The 26,584-nt window shown below is 51.6% G+C and overlaps 1 protein-coding gene across 10 annotated transcripts in view; it reads left to right on the forward strand.

The window, feature by feature from the left end:
* The first annotated feature begins 3,979 nt into the window (after nucleotides 1–3,979).
* TMEM44 (transmembrane protein 44) overlaps nucleotides 3,980–26,584 on the forward strand; it is a 35,243-nt gene continuing 12,638 nt past the window's right edge. For 2 of the 10 annotated variants that reach the window (XR_003420742.2, XM_027061166.2), the window contains exons 1-9: nucleotides 3,990–4,563; nucleotides 7,583–7,709; nucleotides 9,434–9,527; nucleotides 10,577–10,743; nucleotides 10,920–11,006; nucleotides 15,612–15,782; nucleotides 17,695–17,863; nucleotides 19,673–19,777; nucleotides 24,811–24,969. Coding sequence is in view for 9 of the 10 variants with exons in the window: in XM_027061166.2 (XP_026916967.2) it covers nucleotides 4,013–4,563; nucleotides 7,583–7,709; nucleotides 9,434–9,527; nucleotides 10,577–10,743; nucleotides 10,920–11,006; nucleotides 15,612–15,782; nucleotides 17,695–17,863; nucleotides 19,673–19,777; nucleotides 24,811–24,929 (1,590 nt within the window). In the remaining variant the exon portion in view is untranslated. Of the gene's footprint in view, nucleotides 4,564–7,582; nucleotides 7,710–9,433; nucleotides 9,528–10,576; nucleotides 10,744–10,919; nucleotides 11,007–15,611; nucleotides 15,783–17,694; nucleotides 17,864–19,672; nucleotides 19,778–24,810; nucleotides 24,970–25,257; nucleotides 25,924–26,584 lie in introns of those variants that run through there. The other 8 variants (XM_053221039.1, XM_053221041.1, XM_053221038.1 and 5 more) reach the window with 8 other exon arrangements.

The raw sequence follows: 26,584 nt of genomic DNA on the forward strand, positions 1-26,584 counted from the left end.
AAGCCCTCCCAGCACCCCCCCCTACAGACACACACAATGGTAGGGGCCACCAAAGCTTTGTAAACATGCTCTCACTACAGAAGGGCACTGTACCTTTTTACAGCCTATCTAAAAATCAATTCATTCGGTAACTATGTTCCTTATTACGTGCTAGGCAGTGAGTCAGGTGCTGGGGTACAGATCTGAGCTCAGCAGCCCCGGCTGAAGACTCTCACAGCGGGGTTGAAAGACAACACCTGCCACACTGTAAGGGGTGTCCTGGTTGAGGAGGAGCACAGGCCCAGGGGCTTGTGCCTGTCCCCTATAGGACCAGGACACAGAGGCAGCCTGGGCAGGGAGGACAGCAGGTGGAGGCGCCTCGGGAGGGAAAATCACGAGTCTGGTTGTAGACGTGTTCAATCAGACATGCGAATGGAGATGTCGAATAGGCAGCTGCGTATATGAATCTAAAGTCTGGGAAGGAGGTCTGATCTGGAGATAGATACTCGGGAGGCACAGGCACAGGGGCGGTATTTAAAGCTAGAAGTTCAGATGCTTCAGGCGTCCGGTAAAGAGAAGAGAACCAAGACCCGAGCTCTGTGTCTCCACGCCATTAGCTATTCATATTTTCTTTGAACCATTATTATTATTATTATTATTATTTTTTTAGTGGATCAGAGGTTCTTCCCAGGAAAGACAACAGCAATAATAACTTCCAGATGCTTCACCTCCAGGGTTTCTACTAATCCCAGTTGCCCTGACGGAGGCACTATCATCCCCACTTGACAGGTAAGAATACACAGTTGCAGAGGACCCATGCTTTGCCCCAAGTCACAGCTGCGAGGAGGCAGAGTGAGAGCTGCAGTTTGACTTGCGGGCTCCGAAGCGCCCATTCTTCCCATTGCATTTTTCTCTGAGCCAATGTGTCCAGTGACTGGCAATGGCTCCCCACACTTGTCCAAGCCACCAAGGGCCATCTCCACAAGCCCGTGTTCCTCGTATGCATCTCACAGGAAGCTTGCGGGAAGGCAGTTTAGTAGGCTGAATGATGGCCCCCCAAAATACAAGGTCTTAATCCCTGGAACCTATAAATGTCACCTTCTGTGACATCCGAACTCTTCACAGACGTGATTAAGGATCTTGAGATGGGGTGCGTAACATAAATTACCTGAGCAGGTCACAAGGGCCGTCTTTATAGGAAAGAGACAGAGGGAGATTTCACACACACAAGACAAGAGGGAAATGTGACCACGAGAGGAAGAGATTAAGTGACGCGGCTGCCAGGCAGGTAGTGCTGGAAGCCACCAGACGCTGGATAAAGAGAGACAACGAAGAGATTCCCCTTCTAGGGTCCCCGGAAGGGACGCAGCCCTGCAGCCACCTTGACCGTGGTGCAGCGAACGTGATTTCAGAATAGGGAGAGAATACATTTCGGTTATTTTAAGCTGCTAAATTTGTGGTAATTTGTTAGAGCAGCCACAAGAAATGAATCCATGCAGATTCCAAGGGCACACGCCCAGAGAGTTGGATTTCGCCGGGCTGGTTTTTGACAGGCAGTCAGAGCGATCCTGAAACCATGGTCCATGATCTATGGACCCCACCCCTTCCAACTGCTTTGGGAGGGGGCTCAGGATTTAAATGCTTAAACTAGGGGGTTTAGTCTGGGGCCTAGCCCTCCACGAAATCCATAGTTGAATTTCAGAGACTATAAATTCCTAAAAATTGTATGAACACTGTGTGGGGGTACATACATGTTCATATTTTTCAGGGACGAGGTCTTCCTCAAATTCCCTGAGTTCACCGCAAAGGCTGAGAACTAACCACTCTGAGGAAAAGCTGTTGAGGTGCATAAACCTGGTCCAGGGTGTGGTGGGAGGAATGAAGCAATTTTTCATTTATTTTGCTTTTTGATGTTTATTTTTGAAGGAAAGAGAGAGCATGAGAGGCAGAGAGAGAGGGACTGAGGATTCAAAGTGGGCTCCACACTGACAGCACAGAGCCCGACGCGGGGCTCGAACTCACGAACCACGAGATCATGACCTGAGCCAAAGTTGGATGCTTGACCGACTGAGCCACCCAGGCGCCCCAGAATGAAGCCATTTTTAAATTGGGTCCAACCTCCAAGGGCTTATACTGAGCCTGAGGGAGAGGAAAGTCATCATAAGTGAATCAAATTAAATGGCGGTATCTTTAAGTCTCAACAAAACAGAGCATAAGGTAGCCCTGCCTAGGGCCTGGGGAGAGGGTGACATGAGACGGGGAAGGTGTGTCCTCATTTCAGCGAGATAGTTAGTGCGATGGATTATCTTTCCAGAATAGTAAGTAGGCAACGTCACTAGAGAAACCGGGGAGCTGAGCAGTCACAGGTCAGTATCCACAGGTCGGCTAGAAGAACCCACAAAGAATCAGCAGGCAGGGACTTCAGGGTACTTGGTTATCATCTATGAGACACTTGGCTACTGCATTTTTCCCCATTTTTAAAAAAAAAAATTTTTTTTTTAACTTTTATTTATTTTTGGGACAGAGAGAGACAGAGTATGAAAGGGGGAGGGGCAGAGAGAGAGGGAGACACAGAATCGGAAGCAGGCTCCAGGCTCTGAGCCATCAGCCCAGAGCCCGACACGGGGCTCGAACCCACGGACCGTGAGATCGTGACCTGAGCCGAAGTCGGACGCTCAACCGACTGAGCCACCCAGGCGCCCCTATATTTTTCCGCTTTTATTTTAACCTTTCAATCTTGTCTTCGCTGGTATTCATTTTGTATTACTTTATCTTATCATCATTTTTACATTTTAATTTTGGCCCCTTTTGTCGAATAACCTATTTTAATTTTACCTTTACTCGCTCTTTTGCTTGTTCAGTGTCACTCTCTCTCCTACTGGACTGTTAGCTCAATGAAGGCAGGGACTTGTCTGTTTTTCTCAAAAACGTGTCCCCAGCTCCTCGTCTGACAATGTCTGACAAATTATGTTTCATGACCAAAAGCGGTCATAACTTTAAAAATAAATGAAACAGTAAAATAATGTAGCCCCTTTAGAAGAACAGTCTGGGGGCGCCTGGGTGGCGCAGTCGGTTAAGCAGCCGACTTCGGCTCAGGTCACGATGTCGCGGTCAGTGAGTTCGAGCCCCGCGTCGGGCTCTGGGCTGATGGCTCAGAGCCCGGAGCCTGCTTCCGGTCCTGTGTCTCCCTCTCTCTCTGCCCCTCCCCCATTCATGCTCTGTCTCTCTCTGTCTCAAAAATAAATAAAAACATTTAAAAAATTAAAAAAAAAAACCCATTATGCTAGGTGAAAAAAGCTCATCACAAAAAGTTCACCTATTGGATGGGATTGCATTAATAAGGAATTTTCCACAACAGGCAAGTCCGTAGAATCCTAAGGTAGATTTGTGGTTGCCTAGGGCTGGGAGTGTGGAGAAGAAAGTTAACCGCTAATGAGTACTTGCTTTTTTAACAAGTGATGAAAATGTAAAATTAGACAGCGGTGGTGGTAGCACAACTCTGGATACACTAAAACACTGTACACGTTAACAGGGTGAATTTTATGGTATATGAATGAGATTTCAAGAAAACTGCTGTTTTTAACAACGAAAATAACGAAATGACGGGGTCACCTTCTTTAAGCAAACTTACTAAAATCAACAAGGACATTTTAAAATTATAATAGCTTGTTTTCAAGAACAGCTCTGCCTGCCAGGACTGTGTGGCAACATGGCTGGATGGGACAGCATGACGGCCAAGACCACTGGCCTCCTGGGGGCATCTTCTAGGGTGACTTCTGGAAGTCCGGCTTGGGCGACTAGAGTGGGGGTGGAGGGTGCCGTTGACGCCTTCAGACCAGAGAGTGGGAGAAGATGCGTTGGGGGCGGGGGGGGGCTGTATCCTTCTGCCGCCGCCCCCCCCCCCCCCAGCCCCCTTTCTTTTGTACCTTTTGAAGGATCAGACCAGCCGCTCACGCCCGGGATCCCCAGCACCCAAGAGCTGCGTCAGGCGCGAAGCATGTGTACTGTTCGGCTCAGAAAATGGGGCGCACTAATGGGCGGACAAAGCGCCTTACCGTGGCCGGGCAGGTCACGGTCTTCGGCCCTGGCCGCCGGGAGACCGCAAGGGGTCTGCGAGCGGCGCCGCCACCGCTGTCGGGGAGCGGGGGTTGGGGCCGCAGCCTTTGTGCCGAGGCCGCTCCCAGCTCCCGCCGCTGGGGGGCGGCCTCCGGCCCGCCGACCCCCGACAATAGCGCGCCGGGTGGGGAGCCGCGCGGTCCCGGAAACTTTTCCCTCGCGCCTCCGCCGCCGCCGCCAGCGCCCGTCTCCCGGCCGCGGTCGTGCGCTGGGCCGGGGCCGCCGCCGCCGCCGCGGGGGCACCGGGCCGGGGGAAGGGGGCGCGCGGAGGCTGCGCCCCGGCGGGGCCACGCGGGAGGCTGGGGCCCGGGCCGGGCGGAGCCAGCGAGCCATGGGGGAGGCGGCCAGCCCCGCGCCCGCGCTCTGGGACTGGGACTACCTGGACCGCTGCTTCGCCCGCCACCGCGTCTGCATCTCCTTCGGCCTGTGGATCTGCGCCTCCTCCTGCTGGATCGCCGCCCACGCGCTGTAATGGGGACCGGGACCGGGCGGCGCGGGGGTGGGGGCCGAGTCTGCGGCGGGGGGCGCGGGGCTCCAACTCCCTCCTGGAAACCTGGAGGGAAGGGGGCATAAAGGGGGGAGGCAGGAGGCAGCGCGGTGCCAGGATCGAAACGACCCTTCCGCTGTGGACTGAAGTCGGATAGGACTTCTTTCCGGATTCCGTGCACAAGGAGGGGGGAGGCTGGGCTGTGGGCCAGTAGGAAGAGGCCGGGTCGTGCGGTGCGTGGAGCCCTCGAAGGCAGCCGCGAGTCCTGGGTTCTATTGTCACCCTTTCCCCATCGACCGGAGGTGTGAGCTGGGCAAGCTGTAAAGCCTCAGAGCCTCATTTTCCTCACCTAAACGGGGTTAATAACTGATGGGACGGATGGCAGGATTAAATGAGTTAGTTTCCGTAAAGCTCTTAGTATGTGCTCATTAAACATCCTTATTATTGCTCCTGTCCTGCCACCAACCTTTGGCAGAGGGCAAGGACCTTGGACAAGGCTCTTGGCGTTTCTGGTCTCCCTTTACCCCAGGCCCTCTGATCTGGGGAGGGGGACTGGCTGTGATCTGACTCTGGCCAGTACCTGGAGCCATCTGGTCAGGTGGTCACCATAACCTGGGTTCTATGAAGTCTGGCTAAAGATGGCCTCCAGGTCTTCGGGCACCCTGTCCCAAGCTGGTGCAACCCAAGTATTCCCTGGCAGAGGAGAAAGGATCAGCACCCCGGGGGAGGTTGGCACCTGCTCATCTTAGGCACTCTTAAGATGATATTTGATATTGTTGCAGAGATCTGGCAACCCCCCTACCCAGTCATTGGAACGCAAATGAAAAGACACTTGGAACATTTAACGTGGGCCTAGTGTTGCATTTATTAGCTCATGTCTTCCCTGCCACAACCCCACGAGGGAGGGACCGTTATTACTCCCATTTACCCCCCGAGGAAGCTGGAGGTTCTGACAGCTTTACTAACTTGCCCTAGCGAATGGAAAGAACCAGACCGCCAGACCCTTTTCGAAAGGGGCAGACTTGTGAGGATTAAACTGTCCAGATCAGAGGTGGACACCAACAAACCACTCTCTGTGCATTATCTCATTTGGTCCTCACAGCCGCCCTGAAGTCAGGAGTATTAGACATTTCCTGAGCTGGAAACTGAAGGTGGGAGAGGTTAGGTAACTCCATTGAGAATGCCCAGCCAGTCAGTCTGATGAGAGCCAAATCTGCTTTTTCAGCCTGCCTCAGTCTGGACACACCCATCTGTTGTCAGGACTTTGCCATCCCTGAGCCTCCTCTTGTCCTTGGGGGATGTGTATCCTCTGAGCTGTGTGTGGCCTGGGGTAGGGTCAGCCTGGATCCCTGACCCGAGGGCTGGGGAAATGGCTAAAGAACAGCAGGGTACAGAGAAAGCCTCCACATGTGAAGCCAGAGGGTCGGCCATTAACTCAGCTGGTCACCATCAGCCTCACTTTTCTCCACTCTCTAATGGGAGGGTTGAAATAAACTATTTCTTTTCTTTTTCTTTTTTTTTTTTTTAAGCCTTTGTTTTTTTGAGAGACAGAGACAGAGCATGAGCAGGAGAAGGGGCAGAGAGAAAGGGAGTCACAGAATCTGAAGCAGGCTCCAGGCTCTGAGCGGTCAGCACAGAGCCCGGCACGGGGCTCGAACTCATGAGCCGTGAGAGCATGACCTGAACTGAAGTCGAACACTTAACTGACAGAGCCACCCAGGCGCCCTGAAATAAACTATTTCTAATCTGAATCCAACTCAGAGAGTCTCTAGAGCCTTCACTCTTAGGCTTTGAATTGGTGCCAGGAGCCCAGGGCCTAGATGAAAGGTTGCTGTTCTCACTGTGAGCTCTGGGCTTCGTCTGGCAGATCAGGAAATGTTCTGGAACCCAGCAGCCTTCCATCCCCATCCCCTGCTCCCAAAGGCCGACCCTCAGAATCAGGCAAACAGTCTAACCGTGAGGAGTGAGTACCACCCTGTGGTTGATGGAAATAAAACAAGAAGTGCAGTTATCCCGGCCCAGATATGTAACATGGAAACATCTAGAACAAAGTGTTTCTGAGATCTGATCAGGTGTGTCTGAGCGACCTCTGACTCCTTCCATCCTGTTGTGCCTTTCTGTGCTTGTTCTAGGGGAGTGGGGTGGGGCAGGAAGAGGGGAATAAGGGAGAGAAACCAGCAGTGGGCGACTCTAGGGAGAGGTCAGCCCAAAGTGCCATGGCATCTTCGAGGAGTTTTGCTCCCTGTGTATGTTAAGAACATGCTCGGGGAGCCTGGGTGGCTCGGTCGGTTAAGCGGCCGACTTCGGCTCAGGTCATGATCTCGCAGTCCATGAGTTCAAGCCCCGCGACAGGCTCTGTGCTGACAGCTCAGAGCCTGGAGCCTGTTTCGGATTCTGTGTCTCCCTCTCTCTGATCCTCCCCCGTTCATGCTTTGTCTCTCTCTGTCTCAAAAATAAATAAACGTTAAAAAAATAAAAAAATAAAATAAAAAATAAAAAAAAAGAACGTGCTCAACTTGACAAGGGCCAGCAAAAGCCCAGCCGCACACATGAACTCCTTAGCAGGATTTCACTTGAATTGAAAAGAAACAAGTTGCCTTTTTAATTTAGGCAATTAACTGTACTCTGCAGTTAACCACAGTGATTGGGTTACTTTTATAACCCACATGCTTCCTTTCAAAAAATAAAACCCCATAGCTAGTTTGTTAGCACTGAGTGGTGGGTCATGAACTTGAGTTGGCCAGATTTGTAGGAGGAAAGAAATGCCTCTTCGTTAGAGAGGCAGGTCTGGCTCCTGCCACGGGCTGGTTCTGGAGTCTTTGATCCTTTATTTTCCCATCTGTAAACTAAGTTCAGAAATACCTGCTGAATATCTGGGGGAGAGAGTGCCTCACGAGGACACAAAATCACAGTTGCCCTCTGCAGACACCTGCATTGGGAACCCACTCATGGCTCCCGCGTTCCGTCCGTACCCATCCACACCCCCGTCTGTCACCACAGGCTTCTCTATCTGAGGTGTACAAAGAAATCCGGACGGGACCAGTCAGCGCTGTGCGTGGCATGCTGCCTCCTGACCAGCCTGTGTGACACCATCGGAGCGATTCTGGCCAGACAGCTCACGATCCAGGTGCGTAGGGCCCACAGGGTGACAGTAGCTTCTGTCTAGTTCCCTCACCATTGAGGTACGGTCTCACCTCATGCCCGCGCCCCTGTTGGTCTGTCTGCCCCTGCCCAGTGCCCCTGCCCTGATAGCCACAGGGCTCACTGCTCACCTCCTTCAAGTCTTTGCTCAAAAGTCACCTTCTCGATGAGGCCTAACCAGAGCACTCGTGTAGACTTGTGCCCTCCCTCTACCGCAGGTGCTCCGGACTCCTTCGTCCTGCTCCGTTTTTTCCCAAAGCGGACCACCCCCCCCCCCCCCACCAATACACCATCTGTTTTACTGAGTGTGTCTGTTGCTCATTGAACTACTAGTGTGCCAGTTCTCCGGGGGCAAAACTTTGTATTCACTACCGTATCCCCATCCCTTAAAACAGCAGCTGGCACATCGTAGATGCTCCATAAGTAGCGATTGTTGTGGTCATTGTTTTTAGAGCCTGGAGCCCAGCCTCAGTTCAAACACGGGTGGCTGAGTGCTTTCCCAAGTGGTAATGCAGGCCTTGGGGCAAGTGAGAAACAGTTTCAAGCTCTTCTGAAGTCTAGGCCCTCAAACCTGCGTAGATGGGGCCTGTCCCAAAACACATATCCCAAAGGAATATGCCCTGGAGAGGCACCTCATGGGGCTGGCACCCACCCAGGTAGACATGGAGGAAGGCGGCCTCATGGCCGGGATACACACCTGGGAGTTCTAGACCCTGCTTCAAACAGTATTGTCTCACAAACAAACCACCTTTCATTCTGGGTGCCCATTCTCATTGGCTGCTGGAACCCAATGATGCTCAGCCCGAGTCCAAGAATAGTAGCTGATATTTATTAAATCCTTCGCTGCGGGGGCGCCTGGGTGGCTCAGTGGGTTGAGCGTCTGACTTCGGCTCAGGTCATGATCTCACAGTTCGTGAGTTCGAGCCCCACGTCGGGCTCTGTGCTGACAGCTCAGAACCTGGAGCCTGCTTCGGATTCTGTGTCTCCTCCCTAACTTGTGCTCTGTCTCTGTCTCTCTCAAAAATAAATAAATGTAAAGAGAAAAAAAAAATCTTTCACTACGTGCTTGGCAATGAGGGCTTGTCACGCATTCACTCATTTAATCCTCGAATTATCTTAGGACGTAGGCTCTCTCCTTATCCCTGTTTTACACATGTGGACACTCAGACTTAGCGGCTGAACAACTTTGGGAAGGATCCAGTAAGCAACAGTGGCAAGATCCAGACTCCAGAGTTTGCTCTTCACCACTGTTACACTGGCATAGTAGCTGGTGCGTTTGTGGGTAGGAGCCTTGTGCTTTCCTGCTTGCCAGTGCTGGTCTAAGCACTTTCCCTGTAGTGCTTCATGTAATCTGCTTAGCACTGAGAGAGGCACCATGACTACCCCTGTTTTACAGACGATGAAACAGAGGCCCAGAGAAGTCCAGCGGTTGGGCCAGAGTCACACAGCAAAGAGTAACCGTGTACCGGAAAGAGCACAGCATGGGAAATGGAGGGCGGGTTCTGCGGATGGGCCTCCACGTAAGGGATTGCTCGTTTCAGCACCCCGTTCTCCTTGTCAGGCAAAGAGAGGTGATGACCAGCCTTTCCTGGGGTTGGCAGGCGGCTTCGGAGGAAGTACCTCATCAGGGGCAGAGGAGATCCAGGATGACAGGTGCTGTGATTGCTGGAGAATGTTTGGACGCCATGACTCTATTTCCTTTGCCCCCAGGTTTTCACGGGTGCCTACCTAGCAGCTGTTGACTTGGTGAACTTTGTGTTCATCCTCTTCCCGGTCTGCGGCTCCAAGTTGAAGTCTAATTTGGGTGAGTGTGTGGCCATCTGTTCCTGTCTTCGTTCATCAGTGCGCCAAGCGCCTACTCCCTGTCAGGCTTCAGCTGGGCCCCTGCCAGGCACGGACACATGAATGAGCTCGGAGACCCCACCCAGGGCCGAGAGACGGGGCCCTAAACGGTCATTAACGCTGCTTGCGAGGAGGTGCGTGCACACCGTGGGCAGCCAGAAGGAAGGATGTGACGTTAGATCAGGGGCCACAGGGAAGGGTATTCCAGGTGAAAAGAACAGCATGAGCGAAGGCCAGGAGGATGGGTGTGCATGACTGGGGGGATGAACAGTGATATCTCAGTTTGTGAACCCGGGTTGGCCAAACACAGCCCTGTAACTTCCAGAAATGGATGCCAGGAATGGGCGCAGGCTACCTCAGGCAGAGTGGGGGCTGGAAGTTACTGAGGTAGGATGGGTCACCCTGAGTATGCCGGACTGGGCGTTCTGAGAAGGGGCAGCCGTGTGCCCCCGCCGTGGTGCAAAAGGGGAGTGCTTGCATCAGTGGGGTAACGTAAGATCCCCAAGCTGCTCAGCGCTGCCCAGAGGAGACGTGTTCCTACTACAGTTCTCGGAGGACTATCTGTCTCATATTTTAAGGAGACTTCCAAGACCGTGCTCCTTTTTGGCTCACAGCTTCAGGCCCTGGCACAAACACCGTGATGCATTCTCCAAAGCTGTGCCGGTTCAGCTCTGTGCCAGGCTCTGTGGAGATTACAGAAACTGCCGGCCCTCGGGGGGTTCCAGTCTCGCAGAGGCAACTCTGTGTGCACAGACACGTGTGAAAAGAAAATGCTTTGAGGGCCGAGGAAGAAGAGCACCAGTCGTGCGAGTGGGTGGGATGAGGTGGCGGGGAGGAAAGATTCCTCCAATGGGGTGCCAGAGCTACGGGGCCTTGAAGGGTGGAGAGGATCTGGCCTGTCGAGCAACGTGGGAACCTGCTCTGGCATCGGAGATGGGCGCACACCGGAGATGCAGCTCTCCGTTGAGTTCTAGACCCCAGGGGCCTGTGGGATTTTGGTATTTGTTGCAGGTCGGGGCTCCCGGGAGAGGAAGAGGAGGCAGCGGCTCAGGGCCAGTGTCTTTGCTCTGGCCCTGCCGCTGAGCCTGGGGCCAGGCTGGGCTCTCTGGGCCACCGTCCGGAAGGCGTCAGGCCCTGTCCGAGGGCCCCAGCGGAGACTACTGGAGAGCCTGCTGCAGGTGAGGCCGAGCCTGCCCAGGAGGGCGTGGGGATATGCATTCCCTTCCCTCTTCACGGCCCCAACAAATGCCCTGGGCAGGGGCAGGGGCAGGGGCAGCCCTAGCCAGAAAATACTAAAAGCGGGAAAGGATGGGCTGTCTCCTCAGGGCACTGAGTGTATCACCTGTTCCCTCAGGACAACACTGAAATCTTCGGCTACCTGCTGGGTGCCATCGCTGCCTTCGGCTCCTGGGCTTCCCGAATCCCCCCGCTCTCCAGAATCGTGAGGCTGGGTCGGGGCTGGGGCTGTGGGTCGCCATGGCAGGTCTTAGGGCATCTGGGAGCGTCTTTCGAGCTCCCGAGTCCTGGGGTGGAGGGGTTGTGTCGTGTGTGTGCATGTGTGCACGTGCAGGGGGTGGGCCGCCCACCCAGGGGAGGTCCTGAGGTCTGCGAGAGCCTCTCACAGGGGAGCGCACTGAGTTCTCTCCAGAGCAAAGGAAAAGCAGGCTGTCAGGAAGAAGGCATTGGGGTTCGATAAACAAACATTCCACTAGGAAACGAGAAGGTTTTAGAGGAGAGAATCCTGCAGGTATTGGGATTCCATCTGGGAGCATTTTGCTGCAGATACTGTCCAGGCATCCAGGGTGAGGAAAGCCCTGTGTTGGCCAGTTCTGTAGGGGACTTGACATGTGACTGGAGATGTGACTGGAGATTGACGGGAGATGCTGTGCTTACCCTTGGGAAGCTCCCAGTCTCATGGAAGACATGGAAATGCAAAGCAGAATATTTTAAATGTTTATTTATTCATTTTGAGAGAGAGAGAGGGAGAGAGAGAATTCCAGCAGGTTCCACACTGCCAGCACAGAGCCCTACTCAGGGCTTGATCTCAAGAACCATGAGATCATGACCTGAGCTGAGATCAGGAGTTGGATGCTCAACCGGCTGAGCCACCCAGTCGCCCCAAAAGCAGGTTATTTTAATGCTCGAAGAAAGATAGAATCAGGTGTTAGGGGGTTCGCAAGAGGGAGAGAAGGCTCCTATGCTATTCCTATGAGTGAGGGTGAAAACTTCACACTGCCTGGGGGACAGGGCCAGAGACGCTTCCCGTTGGCTCTGAAGGGAAGGCGAGATTGGAGGAGGCAGAGGTGAGGGAGGGAAGGCGGAGAGCACGCGGGAAAAGCCACTGAGGCAGGAAGAGCAAGATATCGTGGGTGTGCAGAACTGCTCCGCTGTGCCGGGAGGGCCTCCCTGACAGGAATAATGGCCAGGCCTAACACCGGAAACGTGATGGGCCATCACTAGGTCTAAAGAAACCGCTTGCCCCAGAGCATCATTTAAAAGCAGTTCCAGGATTTGGGGTGTGGGGGGGCAGGTGCTTAGTTGATCATTGGTAGGAAGCTGATGCCTGTGCTGTCATGGCCACAAACCTCACGGGTGATGGGGCCTCCCAGCAAAGGCGCTGCCTCCGGATCAAGGGAGGGGAGAGTGGGGAGCCCCTGGGACGGTGGGGCTCGAAGCTGCGTCACGTGAACACCTTCAGAGGGGCTGGTACAGTGCCTGGCTGTATTAGTTTCCTGGGGCTGCCATTAGAAAGTATCACAGACTTTGAATAGCAGAAACGTATTGTCTCAAAGTACTAGAGGCCAGAAGTCCAGTATCAAGGTGTCCGCAGGGCCGTGCTCCCTCTGAAGGCGCTAGGGAAGGATCTCTTCCAGGCCTCTTTCTAAATTTCTGGAAGTTCCTTGGCTGATGGCCGCGTAACTGCGCAACTCCAGTGTTCGCATGGCGTTCTTTCTCCCTGTGTGTGTCCTCACATGGCCTTCCCTCTGGTCGTGTCTGTGCCCAGGCTTCCCTTTCATAAGGACACGGTCATATTGGATGAGGGTGCAGTCTAATGACCTCATCTTTAACGTGATCATCTGCAGGGATCCTATTTCCAAAGAAGGCCACATTCACAGGCTCTGGAGGTTGGGACTTCAACATCTTTTGAGAGAGGGGAACGCGGTTCAACCCCTGACACCACCCACCTAACATAGCCCCAGGCCAGCCCCACCACTGACCTTCACTCCGCCACATTTTATTCACGGCCTTGGTCACAACCTGAAATTAGCTCCTTCAGTTATTTACCAAGTTGGTCCCAGGTAGGACATCAGCGCCATGAGAGCAGTGGTCTTGTCTGTTTTATTTCCCCTGTATTCCAGGTGCAGGGAGCCTGCTCATGGTAGGTGCCAGCACACTCTCAAATGAGTTACCTAAGGGGTACCTGGATGGGTGGCTCAGTCGTTTGGACGACCGACTCTTGATTTTGGCTCAGGTCATGAGCTCATGGTTTGTGAGATGGATCCCTGAGTCGGAGTCTGGGCTGACGGCATAGAGCCTGCGTGGGATTCTCTCTCTCTCTCTCTCTCTCTCTCTCTCTCTCTCTCTCTCTCTGCCCCTCCTCCACTTGTGTGCACATGCATGTGTGTTCCCTCTCTTCCAAAAGAAATAAATGAACATTTAAATAATAATAATGATGATAGCGAGTGACATAATCTGGTCTGGAAAAAAAGAAGCTTATGGATGCAGGAACCAGAAGAGCCGTTTGGGGGCAGAAAGAGCAGCTTTGTTCTCTGTGGTCTTGGGAAATAGAAGCAAAACCAAGAGTAGAGAGAGGTTATGGGGGGTCCACATCCCACTTATGGGTTAGATGCTTTGCATGGCTTCTGGCATATTGAGAGCAATTAGTATTGTTATTCTTGCCTTAGGAGCTAGTGGACTCCCCATCACTAAAGGCGTTCAAGCCTGATGGCCCCTTGGCAGGAAGATAGAGTTAGATTGTATTAAGGATAAAGTTGGGCAATCTCTGAGGCACTGCCAGCCTTGAGTATCTCTGGTTCCATAAAGAAGAACCCAGAGCTAGGGTCCCCTTATTAGGGAGAAACTCAGCAGGGTTTGGGGTGTTCTAGGCAGCCTAGCCAGCATGGCCTTGAACCCTAGATCCCCAGAAGCTGCTTCTAATTTACCCCTGCTGGGGGTGCTGAGTTGCAGAATGGCTGGGTGGCTTTGGTGGAAGAAGTTTCCATTCTTTCAGGAGTGCTTGAACAGAGCAAGGGGTATGACCCACCCACTGACCAGTATGGGGTTGTGCTGGCAGCACTGGGACCCGTCGCTGCTGCAGGAGCTGACGTACGTCCTGCTTCGAGCACCCCACAATCGTTTCGCCGGGTAGCCACCCTGAGTTCTGTGTGACCAGCCAGACGAAGCCCACATGTGCTGGACAAAGACCTGCCGTATCTCCAGTCGGCAAGCCAGTCCCAGTCTTCAGCAGCTGCTAAGCACCTACAGAGTGTCCAGCGTGTAGGCAGACAGAACCCAACAGGCCCCAGGACTGACCAGGAGGAGAGATGGAGTTTTGAAGTCACTAAGCTCTGTGCGCGGGTTGGCACATGAATGACGGCAGAGAGCCCACGCAGAGCAGCAGCAAGTGCGAGTCAAGAGGCAGAAGGCAGTTCCCAGCCCTGACCCTGCAAGTCACTGGCCATCAGTGTCCTCTGTAAATGGGGGTCAGTAGCCTGGGGGACCCCTGAGGGTTTCTCACCACAACAGTGCTGTCTGGGACAGAGCCACTTCCTGGGCTGAGTCAGGTGGAAGGGGACAGGGCTGCTTCCCAGGCTGTGTCAGGTGGGAAGGGCCTCTGGGGCCGACAAGCCAGGGGCCACCCTCCCCAGCCTGGCTGCTGTCTCTGTTAACCAGTCTTCAGGGCAAGGCTAAAAACAAAATAACCAAAAACAGGAAACCCTGGGAACCAAACCTGAAGAAATGCAAAGGAAAGTGTAACACTCCCAAGGAATCTTTTTGAAAGTTAAAATAAAAATGGGGAAAATCAGCCAAACCTTGCTTTTTCCTCTGAAAGTTTTTCAATCTCTAGCCAATACCTGTATATCTCTAAATACAGTTATTTAATGAGTAAAATAAATTACATATAATTTATACTTCTATAGATTTAAATATACTATGTTATTATATACAATTGAAAATATACAGTATTTGTGTATATACATATAAATGTATATATAAGGTGACTTCATACCTGTAAAAGGTATTTAACATATAAATATTGAATATGTTTCTTTTTTTTTTTTTTTAACCAATATTGCCATCACTCTTTCTCCAAAAATATTCCCTTGGCTTCAAAACTTCCAGAATGTCACCTCTAATTGTCCTGACTTTTTCTGGCTGGCCGGGTTGAGGATTGGTGGTCCCAGGAAGAGAAGTCAATCCTTACCTGTTAATATTTCATCAAAAGTCCCTCCTGTTCTCCCAGGTGACACTCGTGAGCCACTACCCAGTGCCAGGGGTTAGGGGTGCCGAGATGGGCAGGACCCCAGCCCTGCTTTCAGGAGCCCTCTGTTGAGATGTGTCATGTGTAATGGAGCCTAGAATGGGAGTTATTCACCCCTGTTAGGGTGGAGGTGTATAGAAGACTTTTTTTTTTTTTTTAAGTTTATTTATTTATTTCGAGAGAGAGAGAGTGAGCACAAGTGGGGGAAGGGCAGAGCCCAACGTGGGGCTCGAACTCACCAACTTTGAGATCACAACCTGAGCCGAAACCAAGAGTTGGACACTTAGCCGAGTATGCCACCTAAGTGTGGGGGGGCGGGAGGTGGGTTTGTTAGAGTTGAGCTTACGCCAGGTTTTGAGGCATGAATAGGAGTTCACCAGGTAAAGGAAGCAGCTTGAGCAAAAGCTGGAAACCTAATAGAAGCAGCACCTTTGGGGACTGGCCATGGGCAGAAGGCTTGTGCTCCAACCTGCCAAGGGCAGGACCAAAGGCCTAGATCTTAGAATCCTGCTCCGAGGGGGCTGGAGCAGTGTTCCTGCACAGCTCCCTCCTCTCTCTGTCCAGTGCCAGGGTAAGGCATTTCCCTCCATCCACCTGTGGACCCGGCTCCTGTCGGCCCTGGCGGGCCTCCTCTATGCCTCAGCCATTGTGGCCCATGACCGGCGGCCTGAGTACCTGCTTCGGGCCACACCCTGGTTCCTGACCTCCCTCGGCCGTGCTGCACTGGACCTCTCTGTATCCACGCTGGGCCTAGGGGGCTTGGCTGCTGGTGTCTCATCTCCCCCTATCCCTGCGGTGCCCTCCTTCCTTATGGCTAGATGGCACTCTCTCCCAGGGGGGCCAGGGAGGAGGTTTGAAGCCTGGGGCAGACAGATGCAATGGCAATCATTTGCAATTTTGTATTTTGTTCCCTTTATATATATACTATATGGAGCAATTATCTCTTGGCTGGAGCTCTGAGAAGCCGCAAGCGGGGGTGTGCAGGCCCCAGGAGCAGACCCAGGTTCCAGTCTCAGTGCTGCTCCTCACATGGGCCAGTCCCCACCCTCCTGTGAACCCGTTTTCCTCATCTTTGCCCTGTCTTTCTCACAAGGCTAGGAAGGGGCTTTGCAAGCTGACCTGCCATGCAGGGGTGATCATCCCGTTCTGTTGTCTTTGGCGCTGGAACCTTGGGTTGGGGAAGCAGAGATCAAAGCTGACAAGGGCTGCCCTTTGTCAATGACTGTTTTCTGGTTCCCCAGGGGTTGTCGCCTGATGTGATGACACCCCAGTGACCTTGACGTGAGAACCTCAAGGGCAAGCTAAGCTCTGACATTGGGCAGATAGAGAGGTGGACAGCGGGTAATTTGTGTATGAAGCACCTGTGGATTTATCATAAATAGTTTAGAAATCGTTAGAAACTGTGATTTTCTCCTGTGCTGTACTAGTTTTCTGGGGCTGCCCTATTAAGTTACCCAACGTTGGTGGCTTGTCACAACAGAAATGTGTTCTCACGGTTCCAGAGGCTACAAGGCCGAAGTCCAGGCAGGGCCACACTCTCCCGGAGGCCCTGGGAGAGAATCTTCCCTTGTTTGTTCCAGCGTCTGATGGCTCCTGGTGCTCCTGGGCTTGGGGCAGTGTAATTTCATTTTTTACCTCAGTCATCACATGTTCTTCTTCCCTTCACATAGCTCTGTGGGTCCACCCTAATCCACTGTGACCTCATCTTAATTATATCGGCAAACACCCCCCCCCTTTTTTTTTAAAGATTTTATTTTATTTTAAGGGGGAGATGCCTATTTTCTTTTAAATGTTTATTTTTGAGGGCAAGTGAGAGCAAGTGGCAGAGAGATGGGGACAGAGGACCTGAAGCAGGCTCTGCGCTGACGGCCCAAAGTGGGGCTTGAACTCATGAGCTGTGAGATCATGACCTGAGCTGAAGTCGGACGCTCAACTGACTGAGCCACCGGGGTGCCCTTTAAAAGATTTTATTTTTAAGTAATCTCTACACCCAGCGTGGGGCTCAAACTCACAATCCTGAGAGTTGCATGCTTTTCTGAGCCAGCCAGTTGCCCCAAGACCCTATTTTTTTTTTAAGTTTATTTATTTATTTTGAGAGAGACAGAGACAGAATGAGTGGGGGAGGGGCAGAGAGAGGGAGAGAGAGAGGATCCCAAGCAGGCTCTGTGCTGCCAGAACTCACAAAACTGAGACCGTGACCTTAGCTGAAACCAAGAGTCGGAGGCTTAACTGACTGAGCCACCCAGGCGCCCCTCCCCCGGACGCTATTTTTAAATGAAGTCACTTTTGGAGTTTCCAGATGGATATGAATTTGGGCAGGGGAGGAACACTATTCAACCCACTCCATGTACTGTCCCTTCAAGGGACAAGCCAAGCCCTTCAAGGAAGGTGTTTTTCAAAATGCTTTTGATTAACAAGTATTTACTGAGTGCTTGTTGGGGGGCAAGGTGTTGCTGGCTGCTGAGTCCTCGTGGGGGAAATGTGGAGAAAGTCAGACCTGGCTCTGTTCTTAAATGAGCTCATGTCTGTTTTGGGGCCCACCCAGGCAGGATCATCTGGGGAGAGGGAGCCCTCGGGGTGCAGAGGCGAAGGTAGCCCTGGGTGGCTGAAATGCTGTGCTTTGTTGCACCTTAACTCTACCTCTCAGATCATTTTCCTTTCCTGGGTGATGAAGAGCAAGATGAGACGGGCCTTGGGGTTTGCCCCTGAAGCCAGAGAGAGCCCCGACACCCAGGCCCTTTTGACCTGCACAGACAAAGAGGAAGAAAGCCAGGAGGCAAGGTCTCGCCGGTTGGAAAACCGCTGGGCCCACCGGGGTCTGTGCGCAGGATGCTGGGCGTTTCTCGAGCTAGGACAGTTGGTCGCTTTAAAAAACTACTACTATTTTTTATGAAAAAAAAAAAAACCAAAAACCCAAAACGCTACTGTTTATGCCCAGTGCTAAGGATGCCCTGAATAAATAGGATCTTCCACTTTCCCAACTACAACATATTTTTAAATGGGTTTTTGAGATCATTTAATAAACTTTAATGTATTTTGAGCAATGTAGATGAGATAGTTAAATGTCAGCTTAAGCTAGTTAGTAACTTCCTCATATATATAAGTTCACATACTACATAAATTAATAGGTTAATTTAGAAATAATATGATTTTACCCTATTTCATAAAAACACGTATTCCTAGTTGCACATGTGTCTCTGACGTATACATCGTCACCATCACTAACACAGCCCTTTTTTTTTCAGTTGATCTTGCCAAAAAGCTGATCTTTAAAGGTGCTGTTTACAGTAACATCCCCCATATACATCGTACCAGAAAATGTGTTTGTCTCCTTACCGATTTTAACAGGTGACCTAAGTAGGCAGAACTTACTCTCTCAGTTTGTCTTTGTCAAAAGTCCTTGGTTCCAAAAAGCTGAGAAATTGCTTCATGATACAAGAGTGCTTGTAAGGACTTGAACATAAGGCAGCTCCCTCTTTTCTAAGATAATTTCTTGAGGAAAAAATCTCACCTGTTACCTAGGCTCCTCACTGTCCTTGTTTTTCTTCCAGAGAAGGTGAGTGAGTGAACTGGGTCCATCCCTTCGAATATTCTAGGTTTAACAATGTAATCTGACTGAGTTAACGAAACAGAAGATAGTGGTGGGCGCGGCCAAGGTAAAGGGGTTTATGTAAGAGCTTGGACCAAAGCTCCACATTCCCATGGAGGCTCTAATGGGAGGTTATTTTCATTCCATTCTAGAAACTTGACGAAATTCTATCCCCAAAGGGAGCTAAAGTATTTAAAGAGAGAGAGCCCTGTGTGGCTTGGCATTCTGAAGGGATGACACAGAGCCTTTGCAATGGCTTCCACGGTTCTTTACGAGCGATGGTTTTCAACGTGAGGTCCCCACACCAGCATCGCCTGGGAACTTGCAGGAAATGCAATTCTAGGGCTCCATCAGCTCTACCCAATCTTAAACTGAGGGTGTTTTATTTATTTTTTTTAAATTTAATTTTATTTACTTTGAGAGAGAGAGAAAGAGCAAGGGAGGGGAGAGAGAGGGGGAAAGAGAGAATCCCAAGCAGGCTCAGCTCAGATCCTGACAAGGGGCTCAGTCCTAAGACTGAAATCATGACCTGAGCCGAAATCAGGAGTCGGACACTCAACCGACTGAGCCATCCAGGCGCCCCAGACTGAGGGTGTTTTAATAAGTGCACTGGGTGCTTCTGATGCACACTAATGTTTGAGAACCATTGCTTTACAAAAGCATTTAGCACCTACTGCAGTGATTCCCAAACTTGGCCCAAACTTTAGAATCATCTGCAGGGGAGTGAGGGGCTTTGAAACTCTCCAGGTCACGCCCATACCAATTAATCTGAGCGTCTGCTGGGAGAGCTAGACATCAGTTGTTTTGTTTTCTAAGATGCCCAGGTGACTCCACTGTGCAACAAAGTTTGGGAACCCCTGACTACTGTGACATCAAAGACGGAGATAAGATACAGCTTATAGGAAGCAGAAAGGGAGATGGGCCATGAAAAAACAGAAATAATATTTTAGAGAGGCTTTTGAAGGAACGGGATCTTGTTTTTAGAAAAAGTCTCCTGACTGAGAATTCTTTTTACCTCCCTGTCTCCACTTGAAAGAATTCAGACTGGGTGCCTCTCACCACATTACCACCCTGCAAATCACTGAGGACAATGGCAGCCATCAGTCGCTACATGGAGCTGACCATCGAGCCCGTGCAGCAGGTAAGCGGCCGGAGTCCAGAGGGGTGGGGAGTGGTCATGGAAGGCTTCCCGGAGGAGGTGACACTTTAGCTGCAGGATGGGCAGGATGAGACAAGAAAGCATGTAAAAGGAGGCAGGAGGTCTCCAAGGCCTCAGTGGGGGACAGATGAAAGGGTGGAGAGGAGGCAAGCGAGAGATCCTCGTACCGTGCCACCTGACTGTCATCCTGAGGGACAGGAGTCCAGGAGGCATCAGGACTAGAGACTCAGGGTCAGATGTGCCTGTTAGAGGTGTCTCTCCGGCAAGGTTGGGGGGCAGACCAGGGGAGAGGAGGTAGAAACAAGGCAGTCAGTGAGGGGCGCCGATAAGTCTAGGTGAGAGGTGGTGTGGCCTGAAGCAGGGGCAAGGCTGGGGCAGGTGGAGAGGCAGAGACCAAGTGGGGGGTTGGCGGGCAGAGTGCTGGGGGCGTGAGGGTGTAGGGTGAGAGAGGCTGAGAGCCCCTGATGACTCCCGGGGTTCCGGCCTGCACACAGGGCTTCCCAGGAGCAAGAACGTTAGAGAAGCGAGGGAAAGAGCTGACAGGAAGTCCGCCCCGTCGTCCCACATCCACTGCGACTTCTCGTGGAGGTTTCCAGTGGCCTCAGGGTCACTAAATCCTGGGTTAGCTCTGTCTTTGTTGAGATTCAACACACTCGGCCACTGGCTGCTTCTGGCTTATGGGGTGCTCGCGCTCCCAGCTCCCCATGCTTTCCTCCCCTCAGTGTTCAGTCTGGGCATCCGTCCCCACGTGGCATCTCACACTTGCGGTGTCCAAACAGAACGTGGGATTTCCGTGCCCTCTTCCTCCCCCATCCTCTCATCCTAGGAAATGAATTCCTCTCTCCTCCTCAGTGCATGCCTATGCCCGTCCAGTCCGTGTGTGAGTCTCCTATTTACTTGGTGTAAAATAGATCCCACAGCCTCCTACCTCATTTCCGTCTCCACTGTTAATCTTGTCCCACCCCGCCACCTGCACCCTGCAGCCAGGCGGGGCGATTCCTTGTGTTCCTCCTTGGCTTGAAACCCTCTGGCTTCCCATTTCATACAGAAGAAACTCTAAAGTTACACAGACTTGCAAGGCCCCACGAGTGGAGCATTTCCTCTCTCTCTGACTGTGCCCTCGTCTCTTCTCTCTTCGTTCACTCCTCCTAGCTGCCTGGGATTTCCCTCTGTTCCTGTGCCTCCAGTGCTCTTCCTCCCCATTTTTTTTATACGGTTGCCTCCTTCCTTTCCTTCAACCTAAATGTCACCTTCTCCAAAAGCCACCCCCGACTGCACACTCAAAAGTAGCCCGCACCCCTCTGTCCTATTTCTCTATGTTAAATGTGCCTTTTTAAATGCTCTGCAAAGTACTTCTCGCTGTCTTTTACTTTTGTTTGTTGTCTGTCTCCTGCTGGGGTAGAAACTTTGCCCCTGTCTGTCTTGTTTGCCGAGACCCTGGTGCCTCGGGCCACAGGCCCTCAGTAAAGGATGTTTGGAGCGTGGCATGAAGTTCAGTGGTAGCAGCCGCCACTCAGCTGCCTGTGGGACATACGGGTGCTCAGAGAGTTTGGGCCTGAGAAATAGGTTTCGGTCTTTGCTGTGGTTCCTTGGAAAGTGGGTGCAAGTAATGCTCTGTGACATAAGTGTGTTCAGGGAGATTCAGCGCCTGCTTTCACAGGCCCACAGGTTTGAGAGCCCATTTCGGCCATTAAACCCCTCTTAGATGGGAAGTCCGGGGAAGGCACAGGGAACCCCGGCAGCATCTGGCCAGTGTTTTGCACTAGAAATGTTTAATCCTCAAACCTCAGAAACATGATAGTGCAAAACTTGCATTCACTGTAACACAATACCTGAAGCTTGAGTGGATTCTTCCTGCAGAACAGACTCCATTAAAGAAGAGTGTGTCCCTCTTTCTCATTCTCTTCCACTGAGGCCTCTGGCATGTTTTTTTTTGAGCAAATACTCGCACTTGGCCTCTTCCTTCCGTGTCCACCAGAGGGCAAGTGGTGTCCCTGAGACAGCTCCCAGCAGGGAGTCTGCAGCCTGGCCGTCCAGGGCTAGGGGCACCCCTTCTACAGTAGCCTGTTTATTGAAGGTTATTTGCCAGTCTCTAAGAAAATAATAACAGGCAACACTTCTGTGATGCTTCTTGTGCTGGGCATAGTGCTTAGAGTACTGGTCTATGTGCTTTGTATACTCACGTAAACCTCACTGCCAACCCCTGAGGTATTAACCTCATTTTACAGATAAGGAAAATGAGGCACAGAACATTAAGCAAGTTGCCCAAGGTCACACAGCTTGTCAGTGGCATAACCAGGATTCAGAGTCTATGCCCTTGACCACTATGCAACACTGCCTCTTACTTGGCATAATGTCTGACACCAAGGAAGCACTTGATAAATGGTTGGGTTTTTAAAAATTATTATTAATGCAAATTCTCATTAAGTATTATTATTTATATTGTTTTATTGTCTAATAATGAATCATTGTATTAGGATTTTAAATTGAGGCACAGAGAGGGTTAAGTAACTTGCCCAAGATCTCATAGTTAGAGAAGCACAGGAATGGGTTTCAGATAAAGCCTGTCTGATTCATAAAGAGAGCATGTTCAGGACGCCTGGGTGGCTCAGCTGGTAAAGCATCCGACTTCAGCTCAGGTCACAATCTTGTGGTTCGTGAGTTCGAGCCCTGCATCAGGCTTTGCTGCCAGCTCAGAGCCTGGAGCCTGCTTTGGCTTCTGTGTCTCCCTCTCTCCCTGCCCCTTCCCTGCTCAAGCTCTGTCTCTCTCTCTCTCTCTCTCTCTCTCTCTCTCTCTCTCTCTCTCAAAAATAAAATAAACATTAAACAATTTTTTTAAAAATAAAAAAAAGAGAACATGTTCTCTGTGCTCATTTCATGCCTGCTCAGTTGGCAAAATTTTCCTTTTTTTTTTTCATGAGAACGTCCCAGTGGGCAAGGTTGTGGTGAAATAGGTCCCCTGTTGGCAAGTGCATTGATGTATGTACCATCTGCACAGCCACCTGGAAGTGGACAACAAGGACCGCAGGGGCACTTATTGTCTGCTCAGCAGGCCCCCCTGGGCATTGGGCACTGTCCTAAGGAAGGGTCTTCTAGAAGATGCAGCTGGGTTCAGCTGAGATGAGGGGCTAAGGACCTTGGGGTCCTGGGGATCAATGGCTTGGAGCATCTGAAAACTCCATTTGCCCTCTTGATTCAGACTTGGTCGGGCCCTGAGGAATTTATAGAATCTATCGTTGATGGGGGCGCCTGGGTGGCTCAGTCGGTTAAGCGTCCGACTTCAGCTCAGGTCACGATCTCGCAGTCTGTGAGTTCGAGCCCCGCATCGGGCTCTGTGCTAACAGCTCAGAGCCTGGAGCCTGCTTCCGATTCTGTGTCTCCCTCTCTCTCTGACCCTCCCCCATTCATGCTCTGTCTCTCTCTGTTTCAAAAATAAATAAACTTAAAAAAAAAATTAAAAAAAAAAAAAAAAGAATCTATCGTTGATGTTGCCTGGGAGGCCCGTGCCCCCCACCCCCTAGCCTGTCTAGCCAACTCTCGTGTGAAACTGTGTACTTAACCCATCCAGGGCGAGAGCCCCACGTGGTTTGGGGCCCAGTACGAGTAGCCATTCTCATGTGTCCAGGGCATTACATCTGAGCCCTGTGACACCCCTTCAAATGAGGCAAGGCAGGGATTACCACCCCCTTCGCTAGATACATACCTTGGCATGTGCTTCATTGTGGAAGATGTGGATCCAGAAGGCAGGCTGTTGCCCTGTGATCTGTCAGTGGAACGACCCAAATCCTGCCCACTCTGAAACCCTGGCCAACAGAGCTTCCAGGAGCTCTGACAGCCCCCAGGAGCTCTGTGGGGGAAGCTCTCTTGAGATGGATGGATGGATGGATGGATGGACAGATGGATGGTGGATGGATGGGCAGATGGATGGATGGATGGATGGATAGACAGATAGATTGGTGATAGATAGAAATCTTGTAAGTCTCTTCCTCCCTTTAACCTCCCCACCTGTTGGTGGGTATGAACCCATGCAGTGCATTTTGGCAGTTGCTATCCAAATTACAAATGCATGTATCCTCTGATCCAGCAATTCCACTTCTAGAAATTGGTCCTTTAAAAACCCTGAAACCTTGGGTGTACGGTATAATTTATTGCAGTCAGTGTTGTAAAAGCAAGAGATTGGAGGGCTCCTGGGTGGCTCAGTTGGTTAAGCATCCAACTTCTGCTCAGGTCATTAACTCACGGTCTGTGGGTTGGAACCCTGCGTCGGGCTCTGTGCTGACAGCTCGGAGCCTGGAGCCTGCTTCGGATTCTGTGTCTCCCTCTCTCTCTGCCCCTACCCCACTTGCACTCTGTCTCTCTCGGAAAAAAAAAAACAGCCAAGCAAACAAGCATGAGACTGGAAATGCCTTCAATGTCCATCAGTTTGAGGACAGGTTAAGCAGATTGGGAACACTTACATGATGCCACAAAAGAAACAAAAAGAAAAACAAAAGCCTCTGCTCTAGAGCTATCTCTAGGACACATTGTTAAGTGAGAAAAAGAAAGGTGCATAGGAGAGTGTAGATGTGCTGGCAGCCTTTGTAGAACTAGGGAAGTCATATATCTGCATTCGATAGGTTATGTATGGACTATCTGGACAGATACACAAGAAACTGAGCGCTGGTTGCCCCTGGGGAGAACTGGGTGCCTGGGGGATTCAGGTGGGAGCGGACCTCGCATTCTACACCCTTTTTGTACCTTTTAAAAAACATAAATGTTCATTTATTTATTTTGAGAGAGAGAGGGGGGAGAGAGAGAATCCCAAGCAGGCTCTGCACTGCCAGCACAGAGCCAGATGCAGGGCTCGATCCCATGAACCAGGAGATCATGACCTGAGCCCAAATCAAGAGTCTGAGCTCATCCGACTCAGCCACCCTTTGGTACCTTCTGAACACCAGCGCATGTGAATGCTTCGACAATTCAGAAATAAAGTAGACTAAGTCTTCCTGCCTGCCCTTTGCCCACACACCCTGCAGGCAGGCTGCAGCACCACCCGGCTGCCTGGCGATGGACAGATGAACCCTGGAGACGTGAACCTGCAGGAGCCGCCCTCTTACCCTCCCGTTCAGGTCATCCGGGCCCACGTGTCTTCTAGCAGCTCCTGTGAAGTCTCCTCCATCAACTCCGACCTTGAGGTACTCACACGCTGCTGCCCGCCAGGTGCATGGCTTGTCCTTCACTGACACTTGCCGGGGCTTCCACGGTGCTCGCGCTGCTGTGCCCTAATCCGCCCACGCTGGCCTCCTGCCTGCCAAGCAGTGAAGGGGCGTGCATGGGGCAGCGCCCACGCGGGGTGTGTTGGGAAGAGGTTTCCACGGTCAAATGAGTCAGGGAAGCACTGCATGTCACGGTCCCATCTTAAAGAGTCACCCGCATGTTCAGGTCTTACAGAAATAAACACACGCGTAATTAACGTTTATTAGAGTCTGGGTGTTCCCCAAACCCACTTGACCGTGGAGCATCCCTTCCAGAGAGGAGCAGCAGCTACACCTGCGGTGTCCTCAGGGTCATACACAGGAGCCCCGTGGTGGACACCATGCCTGGCACTGTCATCATTTTGAGTTTTTGGATCTGTGAGCAAGACACATGTCATATTTTGGATGCCAGCGACAGGTGTAACTCCCTGGTCCGAGCTCTTGGGTCACTGCCTGTCCCCCAGCTGTGGCTCCCAGCCCTGTTCTGTGAGGAAGTTTCCTGTTGTGGAAAATGAGAGCAAGGACAGGGTAGTGGGCACATGATGTCAACAGGAGAGTGTCCACTGTCTTTTGGCAGGGGTTGGGTGGGGAAAGGAGGACAGTCCTTCACCCTGGGTTTGCGTTCTACTATTTTGGAGTTCAAATGCCCTTTTATAAAATGATGATAATAGTAAGGGGGTGGTTGGTGTTGGTTTTAATGGCCTTATTTTGCAAAACAGCCACTTCGCCATCTTGGATAAGCCCCCAAACTTGTTGAACTCGTTGTGAAACCCCAAGTCCAAAAGACTCAGAGCCACTGATCTGTGGGATAAAGTCCCGATTTGTTAATGTGAGGTTCTAGACCTTTCACAACTACCCCAGCCTTGTGTGCCTTGCCCACCCACCCCTCCCCACTGCCCTAGCTGTCCACCTTGGCCATGGACTGTTCCCTGTACCCAGGCTTTCTTCCTGGGGTTTTCCCTGGCCCGTGTGTCAGTTTCTCTTTCCATGTGTCAGAATCCTACTCAGATGCCACCTGCTGTGTGAAGTTACTTCCATCCCGCCAAACTCTCACACACACACATACACACACACACACCCACAAGATTAATGGCTCTTTCCCTTGGGTGCCAGAGCACACACGACTCTCTTACACAACTTCCATTGTTCGCCGTGTCATCTGGTGAGCTGTAGTGGCTTGTTCCCCGGCCAGGCTGGGCATGAGCTTTTTAGGAGTGGGGCCTGAGCCACCTTCACCTTCCTCGGCCCCTCGATTCCAGAACACAGCTAGCCATTAAGAGCTGGGTTTTGAGGGAGCAATTCTGCACCAGACTGAGGACCCTTTGGGGTCCGTGTTTCCCCATGTCACTCGGTGTTGTTTATTTCTTGGATCCAGTCTGAGAATCTGTAGGACACCCAGCGCACGTGGCTTGGCAGCCTGGATCCAGTGGCCTTGGCAGAAATCTAAGGTTCTAGTGGAAAGAATGAGCCTGAGGGCAAAGTGTGTTCAGTGAGAAGAAAGGACAGTTAAGTCAGTGAGTCAGGGAGGGGCTGGGGAGACCCAGAGGCAGTATTT

This window comes from Acinonyx jubatus, chromosome C2 (assembly GCF_027475565.1).
Source record: "Acinonyx jubatus isolate Ajub_Pintada_27869175 chromosome C2, VMU_Ajub_asm_v1.0, whole genome shotgun sequence".
Classification (NCBI taxonomy): Eukaryota; Metazoa; Chordata; class Mammalia; order Carnivora; family Felidae; genus Acinonyx; species Acinonyx jubatus.